The 26,387-nt window shown below is 52.4% G+C and overlaps 9 protein-coding genes across 9 annotated transcripts; 3 read left to right on the plus strand and 6 right to left on the minus strand.

Moving 5' to 3' along the window:
• Positions 1-2,497: 2,497 nt before the first annotated feature.
• M406DRAFT_92408 (uncharacterized protein) lies at positions 2,498-4,007 on the plus strand (the record flags this gene model as incomplete). Its single annotated transcript, XM_040926225.1, has 5 exons — positions 2,498-2,557; positions 2,673-2,859; positions 2,932-3,321; positions 3,377-3,626; positions 3,690-4,007. Exons 1-5 carry the CDS (start codon positions 2,506-2,508, stop codon positions 4,005-4,007), a joined length of 1,197 nt encoding a protein of 398 aa, XP_040780062.1. The 5' UTR covers positions 2,498-2,505.
• A 167-nt stretch (positions 4,008-4,174) lies between these two features.
• Positions 4,175-4,659, minus strand: M406DRAFT_355164 (uncharacterized protein; the record flags this gene model as incomplete). Its single annotated transcript, XM_040923098.1, has 2 exons — positions 4,274-4,659; positions 4,175-4,208 (listed from the first exon to the last, which is right to left on the minus strand). Exons 1-2 carry the CDS (start codon positions 4,558-4,560, stop codon positions 4,175-4,177), a joined length of 321 nt encoding a protein of 106 aa, XP_040780063.1. The 5' UTR covers positions 4,561-4,659.
• Positions 4,660-5,186: 527 nt separating this feature from the next.
• Positions 5,187-6,001, minus strand: M406DRAFT_287187 (RNA-binding domain-containing protein; the record flags this gene model as incomplete). The annotated part of the gene is made up of 2 exons (XM_040918719.1): positions 5,864-6,001; positions 5,187-5,771 (listed from the first exon to the last, which is right to left on the minus strand). Exons 1-2 carry the CDS (start codon positions 5,906-5,908, stop codon positions 5,187-5,189), a joined length of 630 nt encoding a protein of 209 aa, XP_040780064.1. The 5' UTR covers positions 5,909-6,001.
• A 1,873-nt stretch (positions 6,002-7,874) lies between these two features.
• On the plus strand, positions 7,875-13,275 carry M406DRAFT_344963 (tricalbin). The gene is made up of 6 exons (XM_040922026.1): positions 7,875-8,285; positions 8,366-8,669; positions 8,737-11,411; positions 11,468-12,169; positions 12,266-12,673; positions 12,821-13,275. The coding sequence occupies exons 1-6, from the start codon at positions 8,094-8,096 to the stop codon at positions 12,890-12,892; spliced, it is 4,353 nt and encodes a 1,450-aa protein (XP_040780065.1). The 5' UTR covers positions 7,875-8,093; the 3' UTR covers positions 12,893-13,275.
• Positions 13,276-13,509: 234 nt separating this feature from the next.
• Positions 13,510-14,328, minus strand: M406DRAFT_92416 (uncharacterized protein; the record flags this gene model as incomplete). The annotated part of the gene is made up of 2 exons (XM_040926226.1): positions 13,510-14,175; positions 14,246-14,328. Coding segments are annotated over 2 exons (342 nt in total), but the record flags the coding sequence as incomplete, so codon positions are not given.
• A 133-nt stretch (positions 14,329-14,461) lies between these two features.
• M406DRAFT_355167 (uncharacterized protein) lies at positions 14,462-15,454 on the minus strand. The gene is made up of 3 exons (XM_040923099.1): positions 15,376-15,454; positions 15,198-15,273; positions 14,462-15,025 (listed from the first exon to the last, which is right to left on the minus strand). Exon 3 carries the CDS (start codon positions 15,001-15,003, stop codon positions 14,623-14,625), a length of 381 nt encoding a protein of 126 aa, XP_040780067.1. The 5' UTR covers positions 15,004-15,025; positions 15,198-15,273; positions 15,376-15,454; the 3' UTR covers positions 14,462-14,622.
• Positions 15,455-17,682: 2,228 nt separating this feature from the next.
• On the minus strand, positions 17,683-20,428 carry M406DRAFT_82322 (family 16 glycoside hydrolase). The gene is made up of 3 exons (XM_040926028.1): positions 19,866-20,428; positions 18,886-19,782; positions 17,683-18,824 (listed from the first exon to the last, which is right to left on the minus strand). Exons 1-3 carry the CDS (start codon positions 19,966-19,968, stop codon positions 18,751-18,753), a joined length of 1,074 nt encoding a protein of 357 aa, XP_040780068.1. The 5' UTR covers positions 19,969-20,428; the 3' UTR covers positions 17,683-18,750.
• Positions 20,429-21,448: 1,020 nt separating this feature from the next.
• M406DRAFT_355172 (uncharacterized protein) lies at positions 21,449-22,318 on the minus strand. Its single transcript, XM_040923100.1, has 2 exons — positions 22,221-22,318; positions 21,449-22,116 (listed from the first exon to the last, which is right to left on the minus strand). The coding sequence occupies exon 2, from the start codon at positions 22,095-22,097 to the stop codon at positions 21,678-21,680; it is 420 nt and encodes a 139-aa protein (XP_040780069.1). The 5' UTR covers positions 22,098-22,116; positions 22,221-22,318; the 3' UTR covers positions 21,449-21,677.
• Positions 22,319-24,896: 2,578 nt separating this feature from the next.
• M406DRAFT_355173 (uncharacterized protein) lies at positions 24,897-26,278 on the plus strand. Its single transcript, XM_040923101.1, has one exon. The coding sequence runs from the start codon at positions 25,158-25,160 to the stop codon at positions 25,575-25,577; it is 420 nt and encodes a 139-aa protein (XP_040780070.1). The 5' UTR covers positions 24,897-25,157; the 3' UTR covers positions 25,578-26,278.
• Positions 26,279-26,387: the final 109 nt, after the last annotated feature.

The following is a 26,387-nucleotide window of genomic DNA, read 5'->3' on the forward strand; positions in this document are numbered from 1 at the left end:
CGCCAATAGGCCACTCGCTCACTGATCGGGTAGACGGTAGACCCCGGCCCCCACTTGCCATCCCCCTCCACAGGGTCTCTCTTTAGGGCAGTACTACTGTGTACGTAGTACTATAGGTTAGTGCTGTAGTCTTGTTTATTTATACTTAGCACCTGAAAGGTAGGGGCAGTATCCTGGCACCAGGAGACCCAAAATCTTTTGTTGTTGCATCTTCCCCCTCCTTTCTTGCAATTGGCCATTCCCAAGCCTAGAAAATGCATGAAGTATGTTCAGTTCTTTCATTACCTTATTGTTAACAGTAGCCACATCGATATATATGCATCGGAATGTAGGTTTCTCAGAGTCGATACACTGCAACAATTGGCGCCTCGAAAAGCCACTACAGGTGCTGCTGCTGCTGCTGCTGACAGATCATCGTTAGCGAGAACCTTGTACGCCTGCCAAGGCGAACTACCCCTGAATGTGGGGTCGGCCTTATCATACACATATAAGGTTAGTATCTATCTGCACATGTTCAACAGCGCCTTCATCCCATCTTGCTGACTATGCAAACCACCAGCTACTATGTAACACTGCAGCATGGTATATATTGTTGGCTCTTGTCCTCATGCAAGTCTATGATGTAGGGACGCATCTGCCCATCTTATGTTTGAGGGATTGCTGGACTGCAGACAACCCTGCGTAAGAGATCGCTCCGGGGCGAGATGGCGCTTGAGCCAGGTCTGAGTTGCCTCGTAGGTTTCTAGATGACACGCCATTTAGATTGCGACGGCTTCCCTCATTTCACGCAACAGTAGCGAGGAAATACTCTCCTCCTCGCTAGCCGTTAGCCCAGGAGCAAGGGATCAGTACTGAGCACGGCGCTAAATCTGAGCGCTGACAGTCGCACCCGTTTGTCTCTTGGAAACATCCTCTCGTAGATGTCTTAGTATCAACACAAGTGTCGAGCCCACAGAGACAACAGACATCCATTAGGGCTGCTTCCACACGAGGCTGTCCGGCAGCTCATCTTAGTCGGAGATGTGATGTAGGGTTGGCGATGTATTTTTGGGTGTGCAAGCCTGTGCTGGCGAGTCATTCTGGGGTGCCCTCTGCAGGGCTCCTCACCGAAAAGTATCCCACAGCATCTGTCGGGATGAACGTGTAATCTTTCTCTGACCATCGTCACTTCCCATAGTTGGCCTCATCGTCAGTCCGCCCGCCGGTGAAGGACTGCCTCGTTCTGCTTAATTCTAAGTGTGAAGAGTAAAGAGAGGGAGCGGCCCGTTCCGTACAATTTGGAAAAGAGAGAGGAAGGGCGAGGTGAACAAAAAGGAGGCATGGAAGACGGGGTCGGACAGCCGGACAGCCGGACTTTAGTATGCGCTCCGAGGTGGCATATTGTCGCTTTCGTGCCTTAGTTTCAAAAGAGACGTCATCTTGCTGGACTGCATCAACCCTCGCCAACCGGCCGCAATGGGAAAAGGGTGGACAAGGCAAATCAAAGTGACATTGAAAATTCATTGGTGACAAAGTCAGCATCGTCGGCGATTTCGAAACTTTGAGGTGCCTACTGTGTCAGAATGTTTCTGTACCGCGGCGTCCTGTCACCGTGGCTGGCTCAACTTGTAATATATCGCTTCTTGTTGATGAAGATGTGACTGGCTTTCAATATCTTTGTATACATAGTTGTTTGACAAGGACACCTACCTCCTTGTATGTGAGTGCTGCCACTGTGCAGGCTCGGGTTGTCCGGGTTTTGGTGTTCATGCAGAAGAGGACGTAGGCTGCCTCCGTCATGAGCCTAGTTGCTGGGCCGCCTAGCAACAAGTGACCAGGGGCCAAGTCAGTTGGGGTCATTCAAGGCGTCCAATGATCAGAATCGAAGACAATTCCTCCTTTTGCCCTTCTCCCCCTACATGCATGCGTTCATTGAGCTGTCACAAATTACAGGGAGTTGAGAGATGAGATCCGACAGCACGGTAGGCCGTTGGCAGACCGGGAGTTTCAGAGCACCAAGGATATGACATAACAGGCAAGCCCACTGTATTTGTACAGAACACATGCAGCAAAGAATGGCTTATAGAATCTACACTGTCGAACAAGCAATGCCTGGCCAAGCTTTGAAGGAGTCACCTGCAAAGCAGAGTGACAGGGATAGGCCGACAGACCGGCGGAGCAACGTCATGGGCGGTAAGCGGAGGTAAGTGCTAAAATACAGCTTGGTGCCCCGCCAACTGCTGACTACAATATGATGAGGAGTTGAGAAACGGAGAGGGAGAGCCCTCTTCTTCCACCCTCCGTCATTCGGGCTAGGCTGAGCATCCGCCTTGCCTTTCAGCTACATCACCTCGACCAGGCCTCTACATCCTGCTCTAACTTTCCCCCCTCTTCATATCTACTCAACAACCTCTCCCAAGCGACTTGCCCTACCGTTCAGCACGGTGCCTGCGTTCGATACTCTGACCCCACCAAACAACCTATCTCGACAAGAGGGGCAGATCAAGCCCTACTTGTCACCTTGCTATGACTATGATGGGCCTCGTGTCCGGCCGTCGACGGGCCACTTCGACAACCAGTACGTGATAGAGATAAGGTCTTCTTCCTCTCTCGGTCCACTATACTTTGCATCACCAGCGTGAACATGGTCCCTACGTACCGCGCTAAGAAACTAACGAGACCCTCCTGTCCAGGCAGCCGAGGATCCACGGACGAGGGCAGAGGCGACGGTGGTGACGATGACACCCAGGTAGTCGAACCCGATCAGGGCAATGTGCTCTCCCACATCATCTCCCAGCTCAGGCCTGGTGCCGACCTCAGCAGGGTGACCCTTCCCACCTTCATCCTTGAGCCGCGCAGCATGCTGGAGCGCATTACAAAGTAGCCGCCCCCCCTCCCCCAAAATCGAAATTTATGGAACGTTTCCCCAGACTGACCAGCATCCCTGGATAGCTTTATGAGCCACCCTGAGATGCTGCTGCCGATACCTGAGATTGACGACCCCGTGGAGAGATTTGTGTCCGTCGTCAAGTTCTACCTCAGTGGCTGGCACATCCGTCCTCCTGGAGTCAAGAAGCCGCTGAACCCCATCCTTGGCGAGATATTCACCTGTTACTGGGACTTTCCGGACAACACACGAGCATACTACATTTCGGAACAGACCTCGCACCACCCTCCGAAATCGAGCTACTTCTACATGGTCCCTGAGCACCACATCAGAGTTGATGGTACCCTGAAACCGAAGAGCAAGTTCCTCGGAAACTCAGCAGCAAGTTTGATGGAGGGCACAGCTGTCCTCACCTTCTTGAACCGGGGCAAGAATCCTCAGAAGGGCGAGCGCTAGTTAGTACAAGCCGATGATTGTTTACGGGCCTTGGGGAACTAACAGCCTTCGCAGTCACCTGACACAGCCTAACATGTACGCGAGAGGAATCCTCTTCGGCAAGATGAAGTACGAGTTGGGAGACCACAGCGTCGTCCGATGCCCCGAGATGGGTCTCGTCGCGGACTTGGAGTTCAAGACAAAGGGCTGGGTCGGTGGGATGTATAATGCAATCGGCGGAACAATCAAGAATGAGAAGACGGGCGAGGTGCTATACGAGCTCTCTGGGCTGTGGAGCGATGAGATGTTCGTCAAGGATCTCAAGGTATGTATCACAGCGCACTCTATTCCCTATACACCCACTCGGTTGCTAACCACCACGCTACAGACTGGTCACAAGGAGATGTTTTTCAACGCACATCGTTCGAAGCCGGCACCCCCACAAGTCAGGCCTGTTGAGGAACAGGAGGAAGGAGAGTCACAGAAGCTGTGGTTCAAGACCGCACAGGCCGTCAAGGACCGAAATCACGAGCTCGCTACCGACGAGAAATCGAAGATCGAGGATGCGCAACGAGATGAGGCCGCTAAGAGGGCTCAAGATGGAGTCGAGTGGCACCCACGACTGTTCAGAAGGGTCCAGGGCGGACCGGGTGGCCCTGAAGAAGGAGAGGAAGATCTAGAATGGATCATCAATGCGCAAATGTGAGTATACCTCAGGTTTGCGGAGGAAAGGAAGGGAGGCGTGGGGGAGTTAACCCCTTGAACACCTGTACTGACTATACCACCAGCGACAGCTCCGATTCGAAGAAATGTGCCGAACAGATTCTGGCGATCTACCCGATTCTTCCAGGACAGACGGTGAATAGAGCGCACTCAATTCCCCCAAGGGCATCCGGCAGCAAGCCAGCTGAAAGCAAACCAACCCCTGCGCAGCCAGCTCATGAGGACCTGATAGACTTTGGCCAAGACGACAGCCCAGCAGAGCCACCAAGGCCAACCGCGGTACCCTCCTCCAATGAACCCAGGATGGAGAGCACCGGAGAGATCTCGGGATTGTTGAAGAGTACAGGCAAGCCCTCAGAGGGACCACTCATTGATTTCCACAACGACCTGAAGAAAAACATACCCAACATGACGCGATCGGACACAGCAGAGTCAAATGACGTCTTTGTGGACGCCAAAGAATAAGTAGAATAGGGCAATGTCTCCAGGTGATTGGGACTGGCACAGGTGCAAAGACAAGAAAGACCGCGGTACATCCGTAGAGCACGGAATACGAGGACGGCGTTTAGTAGTGGTAATATCGAGGCTCAGAAACGGACATTACATTGTTGTCTCTTCAATTTATATCTCTTTTCAAAGAACACTCGGAAGAAATATCTTAGCTCGTTGAGGAAATTATGCTGTCCAGAGAACCGTCTGCCCATCAAATGCCTTGCATCATCACATGCCAGAGATAAACTTTGTCTCTCTTTTATCTTTGATATCCCCGCCAACCCGACGCCAAACGCCTATACTTCCTTGCCGCTATCCTCTCCATCAATGACCTGAATGTCGTTTACGGATCTTTCACCTGATCAAACGGCTCTTTTTGAGTCACGAGAATTCTGCAACTCAGGCCGTGGTGGGAACCACCAGCGCCGCCATTCGAGCAACCAACATGATCGTCTGTGGCTCTCCAGCGCTTCATGAATCGTCGTCAGCCCCTTTTGTAATGATCTAAGGCTCCGGTTGGGGCGTCCCCATTCACAGGAGCACATCCCGCCCACACTCCACACAGGTCGAGGGCGGTGAGCTTATGCCAGATCGATGAAGCCCCCTCCAGAGCTGTAATCACCCTTTTTGCTGACGGGCCCGAAACCGAACCCCTGTATAAAGTGGTCTCTTAGTATCTCCGCCTTGTAGGTTCTGGGCTGGGACTCCTCGAAGGGGTCTTGTTATCTCTGCCGCCGTCCTTGAGCCACTTCTTGGTGGCGAGGGTCAACTCGCGGTCGAGCTCGTCGCCAGGATTTTTGCGGTGGATGAAATTGCAGAAGCCGCCCCGGACACAGCCCTCGCCGCTGTTGAGGCGGCAACAGGCCTCGCGAAAGTCGGTGACGGGGCTGAGTTCGCAGTAGATGGGTCGGGCGGCGTACCAGCGCGAGTTGAGGTCGTCGCAGGCCTTCTGGGCAGACTCCTCGTACTTGAAGCGGGCGTAGACGTTGCCGATCAGGTGGTCGTTGTTGTTGTCGCAGACAACGAGCTCCTCGAGCTCGCCGTACTTGCACATCTCGCACCAGACGTCCTCATAGAAGGCGTCGAAGTGGTTCTGCAGCTGCGAGGGGTTCATGCGGTTCTTGGGGTCGAAGGCTGGGTTCTGGTACAGGTTCGGCATCAGGATCGTCTGGCTGTACGAAGGCTTGACATGCTTGCGGGAGCAGCGGTCGCCGTGCCGGCAGGCGCCGATCTTGTAGTAGAAGGAGCAGTTGACCTTTATTTCGAGGCAAGGAGAAAATAAATGTTATGTTAGTAAGACTTGTCACGTTGAGGGCAAGGAGATGTAAGATGAAGAGTTAAACTAACCTTGTCCTGCTCAGTACCAAAGATACTTGCCAAATAGGAAGCCATTGTGAAGAGGTTCCTGTTGTGTATTTGCTGCTTTCTTTATGGTTATTCCTTGGGTTGGGAGAGGATTGTGGATTGGGGAGATTCGCGATGTTTGTCGGCAGCAGCAGTTGTAGCGAGGATGAGGTTGATCAATCGCCATGTGCACGTCAAGGCGACATTTACGCGGCGAGCGGCTTTGAAATTCTACACTAGCCACAAATGAGTGGAGACAATTTCTAGAATGCGCCACAGCTTACTAAGGGAGACCAGTCCCCAAGTGAGTGAGTCCAACAGCTGCCACTTCTCTCCTTATTTATTTACGTTTTATTGGAGGTGGTAAGTCATTACACCACGAGCGATCTCAGTCATATATCATAATGTCCTCCTTGCACCAAGGGAGCCGAACCGAAAACGTTCACAATCCATGATAACAGTTGGACAACGACCTTATTCTAGGGACGAATGTCTTCATATGCGCCTAATGAACCCTCTCCAGTCTCCTTCTATTTGGAAGCAGTAGTGGGGATGCTTTGATCTACCGTGTCAGGGACCAACATCTGCCCTTGTTCAAGATTGCTTTACCAGAAGCAATGTTTCCAGAAACCTAGATAGCCTCTTACACCATAGCATCCTCAGAGAAGAGGTGAAGAGGACTGCATCTTCCCACTGGTCAGGGGACCCCACAGAGCACTGCTAGGAACCACTGCTACTATGTATGGCATACTCAGCAAGTGGAGCTTCATCCACTGTCACGAGTAGGAGGGCCCCTCAGGAATATTTATCAATTGTGTTGTTGGCAGGTTAGCATAATTGCTCATAAATCATGAGTCTCTCGTTGTGGTAAGACAAATTTAATGATCTCCGACAGCCCCTCCTCCACGAATCAATTCGTATGTGAGTACATATCACGATATGCATTCCCAATGCATTCCATGTGCAACGACACGCCGTGTTCGAAATGCCAGAGAACTCTCTAATCAAAATTCAAGGCTGCCTAGACTCAGAGTCACATTGCAGGATAGAGATACCAATTCTTGTCCTTAGTGACCCAGGAGTCAAGCTGAGGGTTCCTTTCCACCGAGCAGGAGTTGTGCCAGTGGCTTTGAGCATCTAGCGCAGAACAGCTTGTCAAGCTTGTCCACATACATAATAGACCAGTTGATGTGGACCGCGGGGGAGGGATGTGGAACCAATACTATGGTACACCCCATTCTTGTCTAGTTCCTAGTTCAGACGGTGTCACCGTGAGTGGGAGCCACAAGCCCACCTACAAAGTACATACTCTAGTACAAATGGTAGTATGTGTGCTGTAGATCCGGAAGAGGGAGCCGTAAGGTTTTTGCAGAGCACAACGATCTCAAGCCATTCTTTAATCCGACCCTTGTTGCAAGCACATTGGCTAGGAGCCATCATCAGAGCTTTGGCTTACAACAATTTCTTCATAAAACAACACGAGACAAGGTTCAAGACGGCCCTGATGATGTGAAAGCAACACAGTAGTAATACAGAATTAATTTAAGCAGGACTCAGCACAGCAGGGGGTGGGGCTGGGGCTGGGGCTGTACAGGTGAACTGAGCCTTATCAACCCAGCAGCACGGCAGCAAGATTCCGTGTGGGAGCTGCACCACAGTGGCAGTGGTGCCATGTGTGCACTGCGATGGACCCCTGTAGCTTCGGGTTTGGGGGGCTTGGTCCCAGACAGAGTGTGTTTACGTCACTCCTGAGCAGCTCCCTGTTTTCGGACAGGGTCCTTCTTGGTTCGAGAACAGATGCTGCCGAGATGTGGTCTTGTTCGATCACATTAGAACAGGCTTGGGAGAACTCTGATAGGCAGTACCACACAAGGTACTGTTGACACCAAGCTCAAACAGCTCAACCTTGCGTGGCCAGCGTTCTACAAGCTTTTTAGTCTCACAAGTAGCCAGCGCAGCCCCCCATCTTTCCCAGAAACCCATTTTACATGTTTTCCTTTACAAACCAGCCACCCTATCTTACCAACTGGTCCATCCTCCCCTCGACCTCCTCGTCGTCTCCCGCACCCTCTGCTTACAGCTGTGCCTCTCCTCCAACATTGCCAGCATTACTAGCACTGCAGCCGGGAGACGCACGAACAAGATTGTGGTCCTGCCCCCCAGTCTCCCTTTCACATCGAGCGCAACCTCCTTCCGCCCAGCCTAGATTGAACAACCAATTGAGAATCACACCATGGCGACAGAACAAGCAGCAGAAGAGCTGAAGCAGCAAGGAGCCATGGAGGCCTCTCGGGATCCAGAGAGCTCTGTCACTGCTGAGGATGCGGAAAAGAAGATCCTAGAGGAGACCAGGAGTGCCGGCGTTGCTGCCTTCAAGTTCAACCCGGATGCCAGTCCGGCTGAGAAGAAGGCGCAGGCCAGAGAGGTGAGCAGATGAGGAAGAGACGTCCTGCCCTCTTCCCTCTCTTGTTGGTCACGCATCTAACAGCTGTCCCTTTTCACCAGGCCGTTCCTGAAGGCTTCCATTCCAATCGGCGCAAAGGTGCGGCACTCGTCACCGACCGAGACGGCGGAGAACCCGATTACGACATCCCCGAGGACTCCAAGGCCGGAGCCATTGAAGTTTCCAAAGATGCTGGCGGGAGAGCTATGATCGATGGGAAGCCTGCTGATGGCGGGCCAGAGATGGGGCCCCAGACTGGCTGGGCTCCTCAGTTTGGCTGGCCCGTCGAATCTGCCATGGAGGGCGAGAGCTTGCTGGATCACCAGACTTGGCTGGAGGGTAAGATCCCGGACAAGTTCTATGGCGGTAAGTCAATCAAGCCAGGTCTCAGCCTTTCGCCTACTTTGCGTATATACTGACTGCATGCTTCCAGATTGGTATTACAATGCTGCGGTAATTGCTTTTGCCTGCATCTCCTCATGGTTTGTTGCCGTCCTCGGGGGTGGCCTCGGATGGGTCTTCACCATCATGGCCTGTTGTGCGACCTACTACCGAACCTCCCTTCGGAGGGTCCGCCGTAACTTCAGAGACGACTTGAACCGCGAGGTCAATCTCAAGAGACTGGAAACGGATACGGAATCTCTCGAATGGATTAACTCGTTCTTGGTTAAGTTCTGGCCTATCTATCAGCCTGTTTTGGCTGCCACCATCATCAGCTCTGTTGATCAGGTCTTGAGCGGCGCAACCCCTGGGTTTCTCGACAGCCTGCGGCTCAAGGAGTTCACCTTGGGCTCCAAACCCCCACGCATGGAGCACGTCAAAACGTACCCCAAGGCCGAGGACGACGTGGTGATCATGGACTGGAAGTTCAGTTTCACCCCGAATGACACTGCCGATATGACCTCCCGTCAGATCAAGAGCAAGATCAACCCCAAGGTCGTACTTGAGATCCGCATCGGCAAGGCAATGGTCAGCAAAGGCCTGGACGTCATCGTCGAGGATATGGCGTTCGAGGGCATCATGCGGTTGAAGATCAAGCTCCAGCTCGCCTTCCCTCACGTCGAGAAGATTGAAATGTGCTTCCTCGAGCGGCCGACGATTGACTACGTCTGCAAGCCGCTGGGAGGTGAGACGTTTGGGTTCGATATCAACTTCATTCCTGGTCTCGAAAGCTTCATCCTCGAGCAGATCCATGGAAATTTGGCGCCGATGATGTACGCACCGAACGTGTTCCCCATCGAAGTCGCCAAGATGCTCGCAGGCTCCCCGGTTGACCAGGCCATTGGCGTGGTTGCTATCACTCTTCACGGTGCTCAGGGTCTCAAGAACCCTGACAACTTCTCTGGCAACCCAGATCCGTACGCCGTGGTCACCCTGAACAAGAGACAAGCACTGGCGCAGACCAAGACCGTAAAAGACAACCCGAACCCCCGTTGGAATGAGACCCACTACATCATTGTCACATCCTTCAACGATACCCTGGATATTCAGGTATTTGATTGGAACGAATTTCGCAAAGACAAGGAGCTCGGCACTGCGTCTTTCTCTCTCTCGAGCGTCGAGGAGATTTACGAGCACGAGAACGAGCGTCTTGAGATCAAGTCGGGCGGCAAGGCTCGCGGCGCCCTCATGTGCGACATCCGCTTCTTCCCCGTCCTCGAGGCAACAAAGGGCCCAGACGGTACCGAGGAACCCCTTCCGGATACACCCACTGGTATCCTGCGCTTCACTGTTGAGCAGGCCAAGGACCTCGATGGGTCCAAGAGTCTTGTCGGCCAGCTCAACCCCTACGCCCATCTGCTGCTCAACGGTAAGGAGATTCACACTACCAAGAAGCTGAAGCGGACCAACAACCCAATCTGGGACAACGGCACCAAGGAGATCCTGATCACAGATCGCAAGGCTGCCAAACTTGGCGTCGTCATCAAGGATGATCGCGACTTAGCTGGTGATCAGATACTCGGCACATACTCGATCAAGCTGGAGGATATGCTCGACCTGATGGCCAAGGGACAGGACTGGTACAACATCTCTGGCGCAAAGACAGGCCGTGTAAAGATGCAAGCGCAATGGCGGCCCGTTGCACTTTCTGGCATTGTGGCCGGAACCGGAGGCTATCAGACACCCATCGGACTGATGCGCTTTCATTTCCAAAGTGCCAGGAATCTGCGGAACTTCGAGACCATGGGTAAATCCGATCCGTACGTACGAGTCTCTCTGTCTGGTATCGAACGAGCTCGCACTGTTACCCACCGCAATACGCTCAACCCCGATTTCGACGAGGTTTTGTATGTGCCTGTCCACTCTAACAGGGAACGACTTCAAATCGAGGTCATGGACGCGGAGAAGATGGGCAAGGACCGTAGCTTGGGTCTTATCGACATACATGCTGCCGACTACGTACATCAGGACGAGAGTGGCGAATACCTAGTCCATGACCAGAAATCTCTTCACGATGATGGCCTGAAGCTTCATGGAAAGGGTACCCCGAAGGGCTTGCTCAAGTACACTGTCGCGTTCTACCCAACTCTGAACATTGCGGATCCCGAGGACGAAGAAGAAGAAAAGGAGCAAGAGAAGCAGGGTGATACAGCAGTGTCGCAGAATGGCGACGTCAAGGCTTCCCTAGACGTGCCACGACCTGAGAACCCTGGCAAGTTCTCGTCCACGGTTGGTGCTGCATCTGGAGACGCAGACAAAGATGCGGCCCGGCCCGTGACACCTATCTCGCCTGTGTCCGCTACGATGCCTCGGAAGTCGAAAGACGAGAGACAGCCACCAAAGATACACCTCACTCCCCAGGAACTGCTCAAATATGAGTCCGGTCTCGTCATCTTCAAGCTCATGGACGCAGAGCTTCCACAGAGCAATTCCCGTGTCGAAGTCTTTGTTGACGACATGGCGTTCCCATCTTACGTGTCCTCAACCGCCAAGTCAAAGACGTACACATTTGATGAGATGGGCGACTGTATGATCCGAGAGCTAGAGTTCTCAAAATTGACCATCAAGATCAAAGAGAAGGGCGGCAAGCCCGGGGAGGATGATAGGGGTGACCACACTCTGGCCCAGCTCACAGGCAACACTCTGGACACACTCAAGCAATGTCTCGTAAGTCTTGCACCTCCAGTGTTGCTTTTTCATAAAACTAATTTCTCCTTTGCTAGAATAACCCTACTACTCTCAAGATGAAGGGAGAGGATGGCAAAGTCAGTGCCGTCAAGGTCAGCCTCAAGTACATCCCTATCAACATGAAGCTTGATCCCAGCGAGAGCATCAACAACATGGGCAATCTGAGAGTGGATGTGCTGGACGCTACGGACCTGCCTTCGGCTGATTCCAACGGCAAGAGTGACCCTTACTGCAAATTTGAACTGAACGGGCAGGACGTGTTCAAGACAAAGGTGCAGAAGAAGACGCTCCACCCAGCTTGGAATGAATTCTTCGAGGTCCCTGTCCCTTCTCGGACCGCGGCCAAATTCAGCGTCAAGGTCATGGACTGGGATTTTGCCGACAAGCCAGACTTCCTGGGCGGTGCTGATATCAACCTTGAGCAATTGGAACCGTTCAAGGCACAAGAGGTCAATCTTATACTGGATGGGAAATCAGGTAACCTGAGGCTGCGGCTCCTGTTCCGTCCAGACTATGTGACGAGGCATAGGCAAGGCACGTCGACTTTCTCGGGCACCTTTGCTGCACCAGGCAGGATTGTTACTGGCGTTGCAGGTGCCCCCATCAAAGGTGCCACGGGGATCGCGCACGGGGTGGGCAAAGGTGCATCGTTCATCAAGCGTGGCTTCACCGGCAGAAAGAAGGATGATGATTCTATACCAGAATCACCAGCCGGTGGTCTCGCGGAATCTCCTATTGTTATCAATGGCGCCGATTCCACCCCCGGCGGTGGCCTCAAGCGGTCGAACCTGGGCATCTCGGATGCCGACATGTCACCAGATGCTTCTCCCAAGCTAGCGCTGGGTGCTACGAACGGGCACTCCCGAACTAAGAGCTTTGGCGCTGCCTCCGCGAACAGTGGCATTATCCCCGGCGCTGGTGCCGGCACAGCGACATTTACCATCGTTTCAGCCTCTGGCTTCCCGCCATCCTCGGATGTGTATATTGTTGTGCAGCAGAAAGCGCCGAAGAGTAAGACCGTCGGCAAGACGAAGCACCACAAGGCCTCTGACGGCGTTTTCAGATTCGGGGAGACCTTCAAGTGTGTGTGCACCCCGGAAGCGTCTTTCGCGCTCCAGGCCAAGGAGAACCACACCTTTAAAGGCGATGAGGACCTTGGTGAGCACTTCTTGCCTATTGGCAACGACGAAGAAAAGGAATACCCGGTTGGCGACGGCAGCGTACTGGTGAGGTCCACGTTCGTTGAGTCGGAGGCGGCCAATGGTGGCGGCAGTCTTGCCCCCACCAGCCCTGCGAGACCCTTCTCCCGGAAGAGCTTCAAGAACAAGAGGGACAGCCGAAGCGTGAGCAGGGCCAGTATGAGCCGCGACTCTACACCGAACCCTTAGGGAGGGTCCCTGAAGGGCATGTTTTCCAGGGAGTCACTGAGAATGTCGCCCGGCTCGCGGAGCCCGGAGTAAGAGGAGAGCTCCCAAATGTTTTCCGAGTAGCGACTGTTTTGCCATCATTCGGCCTTCAGGCGCCTTTCTTTCCTCTACTCTTCTTTCAACGTTAATCATACTATTCCCAGTGTGTCTTTCACGATTCCTATTCTGCCCGGTGTCAGGTCTTGGTATGGGTTGCGAGGCAAAAACTTAAGCTTGTTCCACACTTGGTAATTGAGATGGATGGACAGGCCTGGAACCAGAGCGCGGTAATACCCAAGTCTGCCTTGGAGACTTGGCAATCATGATCCCTATTGATGATTTCTTTTCTTGTTTTTTCCCCCGTCTCTTTGTTATCGATGGCATACCATTAGCACGATTGTCCAATACCTACGAATGATATATCATTATCACACCAACATGTCAAGGACTACCGCGATAATGCATTATGTTCATGTTGACCAGGGAGGTGAATTGTGGTGGGCTCCCAGCCAGGCGAGAACCCCCGCTCTGCTCTGCTTGGGAATTGTTTCCCAGCCTCGTTTGGAGAAATGTTTGTCCATATCCAGATGATATCGAACAATCCACAAAGTAAGGAAAGATACTACGTGTTCGGGCACATGTTTTGAAGCGAGTATGATTTTCGTATCGTTCATATGGGAGAAATTGCTCACATTTGACTAGCTCCAGCTCATCATGGTCATGATTCTCGTCAACAATGAAGAAAATAATCCTCGACTTGAAAAAAGACGAGTGGTTATTGACGCAAGAAATCCCAGAGACAGGAATACAGAACAAAGCAACTCAATATGAAATCATAGAAGACAAACTGACAAGTAACCTTTAGACTAAGAGATCAAAGAACAAGAAGGAATTCGTAAAATCGTCATCCGTCAGGTCCGCCCGTTCAGAGACAATCATAACAACACTCGAACATAGATTGCGCAGACAGAGAGAGAGAGAGAGAGACAAAAGGCAGAAGAGGAAGGAAAGAGAAAGAAAAGAAGAAAGAAAGAAGAAAAAATGCCCAACAATTCAAAAAGACATATTCTGGTGATCCTCATTTGCCCTCCTTGACACATCCTCCATTAAACTTTTTAATGTGTCTTTGGACATTGTCCGGCCTGTCTGCAGTATATCCACAGTCCTCACACACTATATTGTTGATAGGAGACAAACCAGCCAGTTCGGGATGCTTCGCTGCCCACGAAGCATGGTTAGACCGTATATGGCGGTCCAATTCTTTTTTCTGTGCATATTTCTTGTTGCAAGCATCATGGGGACAAGGTCGATGAGGATTGTGGTTTCGGTAATGCCTACTGAAAGAAGAAAAAAATTACGTATGTGTAAGCTTGCCGCTTGGTAAAAGGAAAGGAAGAAGACACTTACGTCAACTTATCTTGCGAGGCCACGGACTTGCCACACCTATCGCAGATATAGCTGTTACCACTAGGGACTGTCGAGGGGGCCGGCTGGCCTGTTGTCAAGGAGTGGCTTGTGTATGGATTGCCTGGCATCTGGCTATCGTATGCGTGCTGTTGGGGAGGAATCGAATTCATCTCAAGAGGAAATTGCAAGGAATTCTGTGCTGCTGCTGCTGCTGCTGCTGCTGCTGCTGAGGAAAGAGCTATGTCGTAATCAATACCCGTGTTCAGATCTGCGTTGTCGTACGGGGGAGAGATGTTGTTCGTATAAGTGAAATCATGCCCAGAAAAAGTGGTGGGGCCGCCGCCAAAGCTATCATTCAGGTCTGGGAGTTCCGGCACTCATGCGCCCGATACTGGGCCACCAGAACTTGCGTAGGATGCAGTGTTCACGTGCCCGAAAATTCCCAGCGAGAAGTCAGCTTCAACGGACAGCGCGCCAGGGTTGATTCCGGCGTCCAATGCCAAAGGAATTCCAGCGTTGCCACCAGCAGGCCCCCAGACGTTGCTGCCCTGGTCTACACCACCACCAATACCAGGGTCGAACGTGCCAGCAGCAGCGTCCAGGGCTTCAGGGAAGAATGATGGTGCACTGGCCTCGAGGATTTCACCTGGCCGAGGTGATCCGATGGACCCGCCTAGCATCGGATCGTTGCTGTGCTGCACAAGGTGTCTTCTTCGGGACATGCTTGGTGCTGCCCAGGTGGATTTTTTCTCTTTCATGCGTCTCTATCCTGGTTTGTGGCTATCAAATTGGGTGTCAGAGTCACACCGTATTTTGTGTGTGTGTGTGTATAGGTGTGAGAGGCCGTCTTGACGCCGATGGAGACCACCATCTATGTATGTAAAGCATCTGGGGAAAGGAAAGGAGGAAGGGCGGGGCATTGTGGACGCCGTTGACTCATCATAATACGTACCTCTCAGTCTCACGAGACCTCTACTTGAAAGTCGACAGCAAGTATAACTCTGTGGCTTGCTTTGGGAAGAAGTACCCTTGATGGTTGTCTCAATAAATGATTATGTTCCTCTCATGAAGTTTGATTCATTGCGTGGAGGCATGAACAACAGTGATTAGAATCAGAGGGGGTTACATACTTGCGCACTTCTTGTGACTACTACAAATTGCTGTTGCCTTCCCATAACCAAGAGAACAAGCTGAACGATTCGGTCAGGTGGGACACAGACTATTTTATTATCATCATAGGGAGAGCGAGCACAGGAGAGGACGTGAGCGACCCAAACTTTTCAAGGCTTCAAGGTTGAGGTAGAAGGGACGTCGATTCTAGCAGGTTCACTGGCGCTGTAGGCTACACCGCTTGTCAAAAGTGCTTCTCTCGTTCAAGGTACTCATCCTGAGAGAAGAAGTAGAAGAAGAAGGAAAAATAAGATGGTGACACCATCTCATGTATCTGTGTGAGGCCGACGAGAGTGTGACATGCTCAATGCGCGTGAGACATGACCACATCTGTACCCGCACAGCCTCAAGCAACGGTCAGACCACATAAGTGACATATTAAGTACTTGAGTACATACACGGAAAAGAAGAAGAAGAAGAAGAAGAAGAAGAAAAAGGAGGCTCCTCACAACCCGCATGGTCCATTCGGCCATCTCATTGGACATTGGTTTCAGTCTAAACGATGGAGCCGCGAAGTAATTCAGGCAAGAGAAAGAGGAGGGCCTCCTGCATGGCCTGGGTGGTCTACTCGCATATGGGTTATATATACACACACACTTTTTACATTTCCTGGAGAAATGGATAATTGTTGTCCATGGACAAGACAACCACTAATGCGCAACTGACCACGTCGTGCGCGGCCAGCTCACAGATGACACCCAGTCCAAATCCTAGCTCGGTCGGCCTCAGACAGGACGCCTTGCGGTTGGTTGGACGTGCAGGAAGCAGCTGTCGCTTCCATTGGCTGCTGGACGGATTGGTGGAGAGAGGGGGGCCCCGGGGAGGGGGGGTGGCTTGGACGGGAAATGCAGTTCTGATGCAGGCTGAGAGACAGAAAGAGAGAGAAATACGAACAAGCGATGTTGGTGACAAGGAATAGAGCGAGTAAATAAACCCTGCGTTTTTACACATTCAACACAATGAAAATTGAAGGGGATGAAAAAAAACTCCAATACTTACCAATTAAGGGTACTGGGCTGCCTTGTGTTCTATTGCTCAAGTGTCTTTCTTGACTTGCATTCAAGAGTAAGAAAGTTGGATAGTATCGCTGTTCATTTTCCTCAACCATCATCAATTGAATTGCTACCTATCTTCTTCAACAAGTGCTTCTTGCACAATATAATCTTCTACCAGCTCAATGTCAGAAGATATGTCGCGTACTGAAAGTAATGGTAAGAAATTAATGACTGCCCATGCTTGAAGTGGAAGAAGGAGAGAGAAAGAGAAAACAAACTTGGTTGTAATTATGGCGACTGACCCTCGAAACCCATTCAGACTCATCACCCCCTCCTAGGGAGCTCGTAGAGCTCAGGGCCAAAGTCCGCACCCGGTTCTACGAGCCCCTCGTCCTCCTCCTGGCAGCCACGCAGGCATGCATGCACAACCTCGCCCCCAGGGTACCGGAGCCCGTCCCGGACAGGTTCCACCGCACCACGGAGCAGCTCTTTCACGACTTCATGAACAAGCTGGCCCAGATCTGCGACAACAAGCCCGGGGGCTCGACCGTCACCTCGGTGGTGGCCCTCAGCTTCCCCGAGCACGTGCAGTACCGGCTCGCGTCGAACCAGCGCAAGCCGGAGGAGCTGACGAGCCTGCGGGGATACCTGATGGACGTGATCCAGACGCTGCAGGAGTGGACCGAGGAGACTGCCAAGCATGACAAGATCAGGGTGCTGCGCAAGGTCGTCGCGTTCAACAGGGCGAGGTTGCAGGTCTATGTCAAGTCCGTGGAGGAGAACTCGGCGAAATGCCTCGAGACGCCGGACCTGAATGATGTGATCGTCAAGAAGCTCAACGAGCTGCACAAGCTGTCGTCGGCTGCCAACAACAAAGAGCTCGACGAAGATACTTGTAAGTCGTTTGCATTGCTATATCTCCTTTTTCTGTTCCTTCTTTCTTCTGAAAACAAGAAGAAGAAGAGAAAAAGAAAAGAAAGAAAGAAAGAAAAAAAAACTAGGAAAGGCGGTTGATTCACTTCATACCTTTGTCAAGTTAACGAAACAAATTACACGATTAATAGTCTTCCGGCACTCCTTCCTCCTGATGCATTCCATCAAGGAGCTCTCCAGGGCCAGCGCCTACAGATTCTTCCGCGACAAGGCCAACGCCAGCCAGGCCAGCGAGGTGTCGCCCTGGGCAGAACTCCGCCACGCGGCCGGGCGGCTGCTGTCGTACCTCGAAGGCGTCCACACCCTCGTGGACGCCCGCTCGGTCGCAGGCTGGGAGCGGCTCTTCTACGACTTCCAGGTCGTGTGCCTGCCCTCGTCGCGGCCCGCGCCCAACCCGATCATGCGCAGCCGCAAGAACGCCACGGCCGCTGAGATCATCGGGCGCATGTCGTCCGCCCTGGGCGCGGCCGGCCTGGCGTCGTCCCTCAGCGGCGCCGAGGAGCTGCAGCAGTTCCAGCTGGACGCCAACATCCGCGCGCAGACCAGCAAGGACTCGTTCAAGCCCATCGTGCACGCCGAGATCCTGGTCCACGAGTCCATCGTCAACGACCCGGAGGTGCGCGACCTGCACTCGTCCCGGTTCTTTGAAGGATACAGGTACATCGGCACCAGCAAGCCGACGTGTCGGCTGTGTGATTATTACTTTCGCGCCGTGAGCGACGGGTTCCAGGTCCGGCAGACGCATCGGAACCTGTATGTCAACTGGCGCGTGCCGGATGTCTACACGGACCAGGCCATGTTTGGGGAGAGGGAGGCGTTCAAGAGGCGCGAGGATATTCTGAACCACATGGTTGAGTTCGTCAGGAAGGATGCCCAACGCACACTGTCTGACAAGGTGCCGGAGACCAAGAGGCATGACTCAAATACAAGTGGCACGTATAAGCGCACATTCAGTGTGGGGTATAGCAGCAGGGTCGAGAGAGATGTCGATGATGTTGTGTCGAGCATGAGTACTCTTGGATTCGATGATTAAAAGGTGAAATGATATAACGACAGGTTCTCTCCTGATTTGTGCATTATTAGGATATTTGTTTTATGTACTTTGTAGTAATGTGTAAGTGTGTCTTGCTCTGAAACACTGGATGCAGACCACTCTTTCGCAAGGCCTTGTGGTATCGCGTCTATAAAAAAATCCTGTCCTCAACGCCGTCCATGCAAAGACCACTCTATGTCGTATCAGCTGACCCCTTGCCTGCTGTATCGCTAGTACAATTCGTTTTGTATATACATGCGAGATCGTTCCATCGTACAAATTTTGACCACGTCGTTCGGTCGTGTGTATCTTTTTCGCCTCCCCATGAGGCTTCTTGAAGTCCTTTGTTGCAAAGGAGGAGGAAGAGCCATTCATCACCAGCGGCCAAACAGTGCCGTGAGGATGAGGAAGCTGAGGGGGCCGCATAAAAGTGCGGTGTGTGGAGCGCCTGCATTCGTTATTAGCTCATTGTCTTTCCTTCCCATTCTCTTCATCCTTCTAACACGTACTTATGGTAGTTGCTCCTCCATTCGGCACAATCTTGCCCTCCGAGGTCATGTGCCAGCCGCTGGGGATCGACGACACCTCTATGGTGGAGGTGGCGGTGGCCCCAGCGATACCGCTGGCGGGGAAGTCCGAGGTGCCCGTGGAGGAGGCACCGCTGATGCTGGTGACGGTGGCGGCGTCGTCGGCATTGGCGTTGATCTCACCACCGACGCTCTCGATGCTCTGCCAGAGGCCCGACTCGTTGCCGTACTTGTACTCGGTTCCCGTGGAGTAGTCGGTGACGACCAGGCTCTGCACGACCATGGAGAAGGGCCCGTCCGAGTAGTCGGTCTCGCCGCCGGCCCACGAGATGGTGCCCTCTGCGTTGCTGGGGTCGCCGCCGGCCCACACGCCGACCTTGAGCTGCATGGGGGTCTGCGGGTAGTAGCCGTCGGCGTCGGCGTACTCGAGCAGGCGGACCTGGGAGCCGGCGACGGACCAGATGATGCGGTCGGCGGTCCAGTCGACGGTGTAGGTGACGAAGTCGGCCTGGTTATCGGGCGTGGTGACGGTGACCTCGGCGTCCGAGGCTCGCTCGCCCTTGCCAAAGTACATGGTCTGCATCTCCTCGTTGGCCACGCCCAGCATCTCCATGTCGATCTCGTCCAGGTCGTCCGACTGCAGGACCACGGAGCTGACGATGCCCGTGCCGTTGGCGCACTTCATGGTGATCTCCACCTTGCCGAACATGATGTAGAAGACCGAGTTGAGCTGAGGCGCGTCGCCCTCCTCCGTGATGGTCATGGTCACCCCGTCGGAGCCGTAGGTAGGCGTGCCGCCGCTGGCCGTGAACGAGTTGACCTCGCCCTGCGTAAAGTCCACATCCACCTCCATCCCCAGCGCCTCATCGGGATCGCATGCTGCGCACGAGCTCCTAGTCAGTTCTGCCATCCTCCCCAATAACAACAACAAGAAGAAGAAGCTTGTAGCGGCGGTTGCTTACTCGTCTCGGTGGGATTGCAAGACGTGCTTGTCTGTGCTGCGGAGAGGCTGGCGGCCAGTAGAGCCGTGCTTGCTGCTGCCCATATCGACCTCGAGACCAGCATCTCTGCACTTGATCAGTTACTGCAAGGCAGGAAACTTCTTGTGTGTCGCACGCAATGGATCTCTTTTCTCTCTTCCTCCACGCCGCAAGGTTTCTCTGTATGGTATGGTTATGGTTGGTTCAGCAGGCGATGTCCTTGCCGTTCAGATAGCTTCAGTTCTTCCTATACCAAGTAGACAAGGGAGGAAAGGAAAAAAGAGAAAGAAAGAAAAAAAAACTTTGTGATTGTTACACCAGTTCAACGGTTCGTGGCGCACAAGGTGGTTGCAGGTGTACAATATATCTGGCGTGGCCCTGGCACACGACTACTTTTATGCAGGGTTTCGCGGTCCAGAACAACGGATCCTCCCAGCCTCACAGAATCGATTCTTTTTAGAAAGCAGCGTCATCATAACATAGCCGAAACCCGATAGTACTACCATAGGATCATCCGCATGTGGGTACAGCAACAGTGCCGTGGGTTGCAATGCAGGGTCGTCCATCTTTGTTGTGTCTTCAGGAGGAGGAAAAAAGATGGTGGTTGGGGTTGAGGCTGGGCACACGCGCCCACTGACCGGGGGTTGCCCCATTTCCCCCTTAACCCTCCTAACAGATCTACTGTCATCCTTCTAGTAGCTGTGTTAGTGTACCCACTGCACCAAGTGGTCCGCACTTATTCAGTGGGGGCCTCCCTCTGACGTCTCTCCAGCGAACACGCAACTATTCAACGTCGACCCAGAATCAAAACAAACTCTGGCCCCAGCTTCCCACTTTCATCGACAGCTCCAAACAGGAATGACATATGACAAACCTGTGCTGATGGTGGTGACATCAGAGTTGGTAGCTTCAAAATGACTTTACTTTCAGGGTCTCTTGGTTGGCAGGACGACAGACGATGACAGGGGCAAAGGCCTGGCTGGGGGCTCAGATCCATCCTCGCACTTGGAGGCTCACTCACCCGCACTGGATCCATCGTCTGTGGCCCTCTTTTGGCACCCAGAACATCGCGATGTGGGTATCTCGTCAGACTTACACCGGCTCCTCCCCGGATATAGATGCCGAGTGGGACGCAGCCTCTGGGACGACAACAACTGACTGATGCTCGGACATCTCTTACAGACCGCCTAAGTCGGCACAGGAAAGCATGCCGGCATACGACCGCCGTATGGTGCACCTGCAGAGCCTCCTAGTTCTCCTGTTACCCTTTGGTGCAAAGGAACACTTGGATTATGTTATTTCAAATCCCATACAAAACACAGGCTCTGTTGATGCAGTACACCTTGTTGTCGCCTCTACCATATCACTCCATTATCAACGTTGGGCTCAAGCTCTGCCAGTCTTGATGTACCATGGTAATTGCAAATCATGAACGTGTTTGCTGATGGGTCATTGGCGGTACCCAGAAAGCCTTCTGAAACATCTGATTCAACCAATGTGCTGGTTCTTCACGTGGGTCAAAGCCTTGTGTCACGTTTTATCTCGGATGCCCGCTGAATCAAGTACATATGCAATTCGAGAACTACTGCAATCAAATGTTATCAGCGCATCTCTCTCGGACCAAATCTGTATTTCCACCCATATTCCCCATCCTGAACACGCACTCTTTTGGTATAATTTTGAGCGTATTAAGAACACGCATGCATAAGCAGAAGGACCATAAGGAGAGTAAGCGTTCCGCTCTTCTGAGGATTGATCCCTCTTGACCTACAGAACCTCAGTCGCAAACAAGGCTCAGCCCAGAAACGTAGCCTTTTCATCATATGAGTACTGCTGCTGCTGTTGCTCCTCCGTGTCCCAGGAGGAAGAGACTTCCCCCCTCCCTCCCGCCCACCTCATGAGATAATGCCCACATGGGCTAGCGAACATGGCCAGGCAGAGAGCCCACGGCAGATAAGCCAGAACAATCATGTCCATACCAGCCCTCGCGAACCCCCCTGCCGTGATACAGGTGAGGATAGTGAAGATGAAATACAACGATTGTTGTGGCGCGTCTTGCTGATGTCGATAGAGGAAGGACGAGACGCAGACGCCCAGCACGAGGCAGGAGCCCAACATCATTCCTGGAGAGAGCTGCCAGTGGACCAATTCCAGTTGAGCTCCACAGAAGTCATCTCCAGTGGACCCAGGGACCGTATGTTGACCGAGATTCATAGTCGAGAGAAGAATGGACCTGGTACCGAATGGGATTAGAAGTACTCCTAGAAGATTTGGTTTCGCCCTTCTCCAAAAAGAAAGAAAAAAAAGTTCGGAAACACCAGTTGGTTCACAACAAACCGGTTTGAGGCCGTAACGTATAAAGTCGTCACCAAGGAACAACCAATAGCTGGGGTCAACTCGTTGGCGACTTGGAATTGTCCACAGGAGTACGTGCCGTTCCCAGCTGCAAGGCGGCGGCGACACTTGCTGTATGGAGCCGATGTTGAAGCAGTATGCATTGCCGATGGGTAAGAGTAGGGAGCCGTAGAAATACACTCGGAAAAAGACTACTTGAAGTACTCAAGTGTTTAGTTCACTATCAGAAGCAGACAGTGTGCATGTCCGTAGGCTGTCCTTCTTTTTATAAAAGCGTAAGGCATCAGTGTATCACTCTCTGATCTTGGCGGGGGGGGAGGGGGGGGGCGTCGCTGCTCCGAGAGCCTTTTCCTTTTCCTTCTTCTACCTCTCCCAAAATGTCGATCAGTCGTGTAAGTAACTACACGATACCACTTCAAGTCTACCAGTGAAGAGCGGGCGTGAGACCAAGGGACAAAGTGCAGTTTGACCGGGCGAGGGTGCTGGCAGGCTGGAAAGAGACAATCTAGTGTGATAAAAACTATGTCACATTACCACTCACAAGGCTCAACTTGGAGGGTCGCGGCCGATAATGCTTTGAGGTCCAAGTGCGTATTGGTGTGATCGGGTATCAACAAGGCAAAGACGAGGCAGACATGCAGGCTGACTGGTTCGCCAATGTATCTGCGTAACAATCGGGCGCCAATTTACCCCCCTGGTCCTCTCAGCCTGATTTCTCTCTCTCTCTCTCTCTCTCTATCTTCTCTCTTGTAGCACCAAGAGAGTTTCTAGACAATGCAATTACGCACTTGGTCGCTGAAGGCAGTGAGATTAGTAAGTGCATGAGAGGGTGAGAGAGAGAATGAGAGTTGTGGCAGGATCTCTCTGGTCAAGCCTTCCCCCAACGGTGGCTTTGGGGTTCGATATGTGACGCAATTATGGCCTGATAAGGAAATACCTTCCAAGGTTTCCATGCTGACTACCGCCGTCATATGTAGGCAAACATGATGCCTTGAACCACGATCGCAGGCCTCACCGGCGCTTCAACGTCCGCCTATTATATCCTCACGCTTGCTGCAATATCGGTCACAAGGTGTCAGCTCCGCTCTGCACGTCAGATTGGGTAGCAATACCTTAAGCAGAACAGCATCACCGTGGTAGAGCTCTCTGTCTTCCCCACGGTCTCCCCCTCGATCCCCCCCTCGAATCTAGATATTGAAAGGTCGGGTTCCCCCCCCCCCCCCACATCTCTTTTTCTATTATACATCACATCCCCATGGGGGCTCCATTTCTAATCCAGTAAGGTAGTCTTCCTAGTTGCAATTGCAATATTAAAATAATCAATACTCCCCCCTTGCACGGCACTGTTGGGCATCGTTATGTCAGTTGGATATTTCCACATTTTGCCCAGAAATACCAATTCTTTATCACCTCCAAGCCTTTGCCTTCGTGTTTCTTTTTCTTTCTCTTCTTTCCTTCCCTGGCCAGTGCAACTTGATCTATCCACAATTGTACATCAACACGCCACCTGATCATATTGTTACTCAGCATCATGGACGGCTTCTTCTATTCGCACACCGATATCTGGGCTCGGATCCGCCGCTGCGCCGAGCCAACCTTTGGCGGCCTCCTCCTCGGGTCAGCTCTGTCCTACGTCCACTTGTCCCAAGAAGACAAGTACTGGAGTGCAATGTAAGCCTTTCTTGTTGAAAAAGTAATGGCGCATTGACCGTTTCCCCCAAAAAGAGCAACGAACATTCGCAGGGCGTCTGGAAAATGGCATATCTTGGGTTCAAAATAAATCAACCACACCCCCCAAGTCATTGACCATTTCATCCCTGCGCTCTCTCAACAGTCGCATTGATTAAATCGTCGCTACGCCTGACCCGCGCCGGCGCCCATTCTTGGGCACTGCGAATCTCGACACTCTTTCTCTGTCTCTCTCCGCGCCCACCTAGGGGCTTTCCATTTGGTTGTGGACTTCTGGCCTCATTCAAGTCACTATTAGGGGGTCCTTCGAGACGTTACTGGGCTGGCGAAACACAAACGATCTAACATCTCCGGCTTATCATACTAAACATATACACAGATCACTCGCCATATTCTTCATCTCGGTTGGGAGTTTCAACATTCTGCAGTTTCCCAAGATTGTCTTGTAAAAATTCCGCCCCCCTCCCCCCTTCTATTCCCCTCCGCATTTCTTCGCATGATTGCATCTGTATCTGACTAGGCTCTTTAGGTACGGCCATTACACTCTACTGATTACCATCGTAGTGATGGTTCCCATCATGACGCTTGGACGCACCACGGTTGAGGAACACACCCGGTTTCTGCCCCTTTACGTGATGCTCTTGACCTTCCTGACCGCTGCCTGGCCTTCCATACTCACGGGTCTGCGCTGCTCGTCGGGCATGAGGAGCAATGCGGATATAATTCGTCCACGTGACCTGCCTCGCTGGTATCACGCCCCCTCCTACTATATCGACATTGAGAGTGACCCCGATCTTCTCCCTCTCGCTATCGTCCAAAATACGTCGACAAATTCGCTTCTGGGGCCTCAAACAAGAGAAGAAGCCCAGTCAAATCAGGACTTTCAGCAGGCCGATATGTCTCAGCCGGACGAGACTCTCCAGCCTGCACAGGACCGAGAGCCTGATGTGAACGGACACCAGCCCGCTTCTAACCTGGAGCCCGTTGCAGATAGTCAGCCACGGCCTATTTCACCCGCTTCTTCCTCCAATATGGCTGCCCCTGGTGCAAGATCTCGTTCCGAGCAAGGCATACCACAGCACTCAGCTGCCCTGAGGGTGACTGAGATTATGTGCATGGGTCCTTCATCAGTTTGTTCACAAGAGTCCCACACAGACACGAGCATCTCGCTTGGCTCAGCCGCCTCACTGCCATCCCGAATGTCAGACGACGCCGTCGTATTTTTCCAGGATGAGGTCCATACCAGGGGCCGTCCCCCACACACCACTAAGAGGAGGGAATATATCGCAAATCTGCAACGTCGACCCGAGGAAGCCGAAGCCCGTGCTGCAGAGCTGCCTTCAAACTTACCCCGTGCAAGCCGCACGTTCTAAAAGTGCGTGGCCATCATGTGTTTGGTTGATTTACCCTGGAGCATACCGTCAAGAAACCAGAATCTATATCCTCAGGAATCCCTTGCGCCAAGGATTTCGCGTCCGCAATAGCGGTAAATTTGGTCCGTTTCTCAGTTGCGAACCCTCTCTGGAGTATCTCTCTGGATCTCTCCGTCTGGGTCTTTCCCTTTGGATCTCTCCCTATGGACCTCTCTCTCTCCCGCAAGTCCTGCTTGCTACCCACACACGCTACAGTTTCCCTTTTACTCTCGTTTAATGTCTTCTTGAACCTTGCCAGACCTGGCAGTTATGGCCGAACACCTCTTTCTGGGACTTGGATCCGTACACCCCGAGGCTCGTCGATTAATACCGGATCATCATTCTTTATCAACAACACAAGCCACCATGATGTTTTTTTTTTTTCTTTCTCTTTCTACTCCCTCGTCTGGACCCATCATCTCGGGACGAATTTCGCGTCGACAACTCGGAGGATCTGGAAGGGAGGTTGGTGGACTCTTGGGCTTAGAAAAGCAAGATTAGTTTTTGCCTACTTCGACATCTTGGGTGGATACACAGGCTTGGTTTCGTTTTGAATTCCTTCTTGTATATATAGGGGCTTCTTTTTCCCTTTCGTACCTCGCGTGCTCACATGTCATCATGGAGGGTTTTATTGATATGGCTGCTGGATGAGCCTTTCTTTGGGAGTCATGGTGGGTTGGGGGGGGGGGGGAATTTTGGGTGGTGCTCTGAGCGGAAAATTAACGCCACGAAGACGGACACACGCCACCCCAGATGGCTTTGGCTTCTCTACCAAACAACTCTACTGGGAGAACGGGACGCCAACACGCCAATACAAGTCAGCAGAGAGGACCAGTTGCCTACTGGAATCTCTTGATGCGCCGCTGGCTTGGTTGGAAAAGGTCGGCGGATAGATAACTGACAGGAAGTTACAAGTACTGAAGACGAGTGCATGTTCACAAACGCAGCGCTCAGTGCAGGTGACTGCACGGCAGCAGGTCTCTTGGGGAATGGCTAACTGCGGGCCAGTCTCGCCTCAACAAAAAGATGGATACTTGTAATCAATAGA

The sequence above is a fragment of the Cryphonectria parasitica genome (genome assembly GCF_011745365.1).
Source record: "Cryphonectria parasitica EP155 unplaced genomic scaffold M406scaffold_2, whole genome shotgun sequence".
Taxonomy (NCBI): domain Eukaryota; kingdom Fungi; phylum Ascomycota; class Sordariomycetes; order Diaporthales; family Cryphonectriaceae; genus Cryphonectria; species Cryphonectria parasitica.

What these genes read in the sequence shown, in the direction of transcription:
- M406DRAFT_344963 (XM_040922026.1), top strand. Translation starts at nt 8,094, where the DNA reads ATGGCGACAGAACAAGCAGCAGAAGAGCTGAAGCAGCAAGGAGCCATG. An exon ending in AGAAGGCGCAGGCCAGAGAG is followed by an intron (nt 8,286 to 8,365) that starts GTGAGCAGATGA and finishes CCTTTTCACCAG; the next exon opens with GCCGTTCCTGAAGGCTTCCA. An exon ending in CCCGGACAAGTTCTATGGCG is followed by an intron (nt 8,670 to 8,736) that starts GTAAGTCAATCA and finishes GCATGCTTCCAG; the next exon opens with ATTGGTATTACAATGCTGCG.
- M406DRAFT_355167 (XM_040923099.1), bottom strand. Translation starts at nt 15,003, where the DNA reads ATGAAAGAGAAAAAATCCACCTGGGCAGCACCAAGCATGTCCCGAAGA.
- M406DRAFT_82322 (XM_040926028.1), bottom strand. Translation starts at nt 19,968, where the DNA reads ATGCTGGTCTCGAGGTCGATATGGGCAGCAGCAAGCACGGCTCTACTG. An exon ending in TTGCAATCCCACCGAGACGA is followed by an intron (nt 19,783 to 19,865) that starts GTAAGCAACCGC and finishes GCTCGTGCGCAG; the next exon opens with CATGCGATCCCGATGAGGCG. An exon ending in TGGAGGAGCAACTACCATAA is followed by an intron (nt 18,825 to 18,885) that starts GTACGTGTTAGA and finishes TAACGAATGCAG; the next exon opens with GCGCTCCACACACCGCACTT.
- M406DRAFT_355172 (XM_040923100.1), bottom strand. Translation starts at nt 22,097, where the DNA reads ATGAATCTCGGTCAACATACGGTCCCTGGGTCCACTGGAGATGACTTC.
- M406DRAFT_355173 (XM_040923101.1), top strand. Translation starts at nt 25,158, where the DNA reads ATGAGGTCCATACCAGGGGCCGTCCCCCACACACCACTAAGAGGAGGG.